General features: G+C 42.2%; 1 protein-coding gene across 1 annotated transcript in view; it reads left to right on the top strand.

Moving 5' to 3' along the window:
• Positions 1-84: 84 nt before the first annotated feature.
• The window catches only part of LOC118477953 (sulfotransferase 6B1-like), a 5,655-nt gene continuing 4,314 nt past the window's right edge, over positions 85-1,425 (top strand). Inside the window, exon 1 of the mRNA XM_035970723.1 lies at positions 85-234. Coding sequence (XP_035826616.1) covers positions 85-234 — 150 coding nt within the window. The remainder of the gene's footprint in view (positions 235-1,425) is intronic.

Here is a 1,425-nt window from a genome sequence, read left to right as displayed (position 1 = left end):
CCACACACCTCTCACAAACATCCCCCTCTCCCCTCCCATTTCCCCTCCCTCCCTTTTCCAGGTTGCCACTGGACGTACGAAGTAATGACCATGTTGCGTCGAGGGGTGCCCAAACTCACGGACAAAACGAAGGCAGAGGCGTTCGTGGACATATGTCACCCGAAAATGTTGGACGCTCTCCCTTCCCCACGCATCCTGAACTCCCACCTCACCTTCAGCGACCTTCCCACACAAGTGAGCTCTTCTTCTACTTCTTGATGATGACTTTCCCAAAAGTTGGACTCTGTTTCTCGAACCAGACGCTTAGATAGTATAAGTGCGTATAGATCTCGGACCTTTATGCAATAAATCACCCTTTCTCTTGCCATTCTGCCTGACTTGGTTGTTACAGTTTTAATTCCAAGCTAGATAGAGATCTATGTCTTGTTCCTATCTTCTGTTAGGTCTCCCTCTTCCTCTCTTGCCTTCTACTTTTGCTTCCTGTATATGTTCTCGGTTGACTCGTGGCGTTTGATTTGTCTAAAGTAGTTTCGTTTCTGTTTCATCTTTTAATGATGAGTTTTAGCGTTTCAATGACTATTCGTCTTAGCACCTCGTCCCTTATTTGCTGTCTCCACCACACTGTAAAGGTTCTTCTATAACATTTGAAGAGTACAGGGGGAAAACGACTGTAGTCTCAAAGAGGGAATTGTGAGGGTGTCAATTTTAAAAGCTTGTAGACTCATAACTTCATATTTGTTTGACTGATTGTTTATTGTTAAGTGTTGTTGAATGGGAAATCTAGCAACAATAATCAACCACCAGTTGAATTGAAATACAGTTATGAGTCAACAAGCGTTCAAAATTGGTACCCTCACGATTTTCAGTTTGTTATACAATCGTTTTTCCCCCGCAGTCTTCTTTTCGTTCCGAAAGCAGTACTCCTTTTGTATCTTGTTCATCGATGGTCCATGCTTCACTTCCACATTAAAAAATGGCACGGTTCTCGGTTATAAACACTTTTTCTCATACTTGAATATCGGGCAACCCACAGATTATGTTCGTTTTATTAGTAAGTTTTACGAAACTTGAAACACAAAGAGGGCATATAAGTGCCGATCCAGGTTGTGGTAGTTGTTATCAATCCGGATAAGTACCGAAGATTAGACGTTTATCTACAAGAGAGTAACATACAAATTAAAAAAGGAGGAGAGCTAAAGACGATAGTAGTTTGATAGGAAGGAAGCAGCAAACCACACCAGAACAGGTAAAAGTAATTTCTATACACATTCTTAAAATTATGACGCCAAGAAGATGACCCAAATATGGGCCAAGAGAAAGTGGAGGGGGAGAGTTTTACAATAACAAAAATGTTACTGTAAACCCTCTCTGGTGAAGGCACTGGATGGGCGTGGTTGATGGGAGAGGAGAGTAGGAGTGGGGGGG

Source organism: Aplysia californica, unplaced genomic scaffold, assembly GCF_000002075.1.
Source record: "Aplysia californica isolate F4 #8 unplaced genomic scaffold, AplCal3.0 scaffold00314, whole genome shotgun sequence".
Classification (NCBI taxonomy): Eukaryota; Metazoa; Mollusca; class Gastropoda; order Aplysiida; family Aplysiidae; genus Aplysia; species Aplysia californica.
Note: the sequence above shows the minus strand (reverse complement) of the source record. Positions and strands in the feature narration are given on the sequence as shown.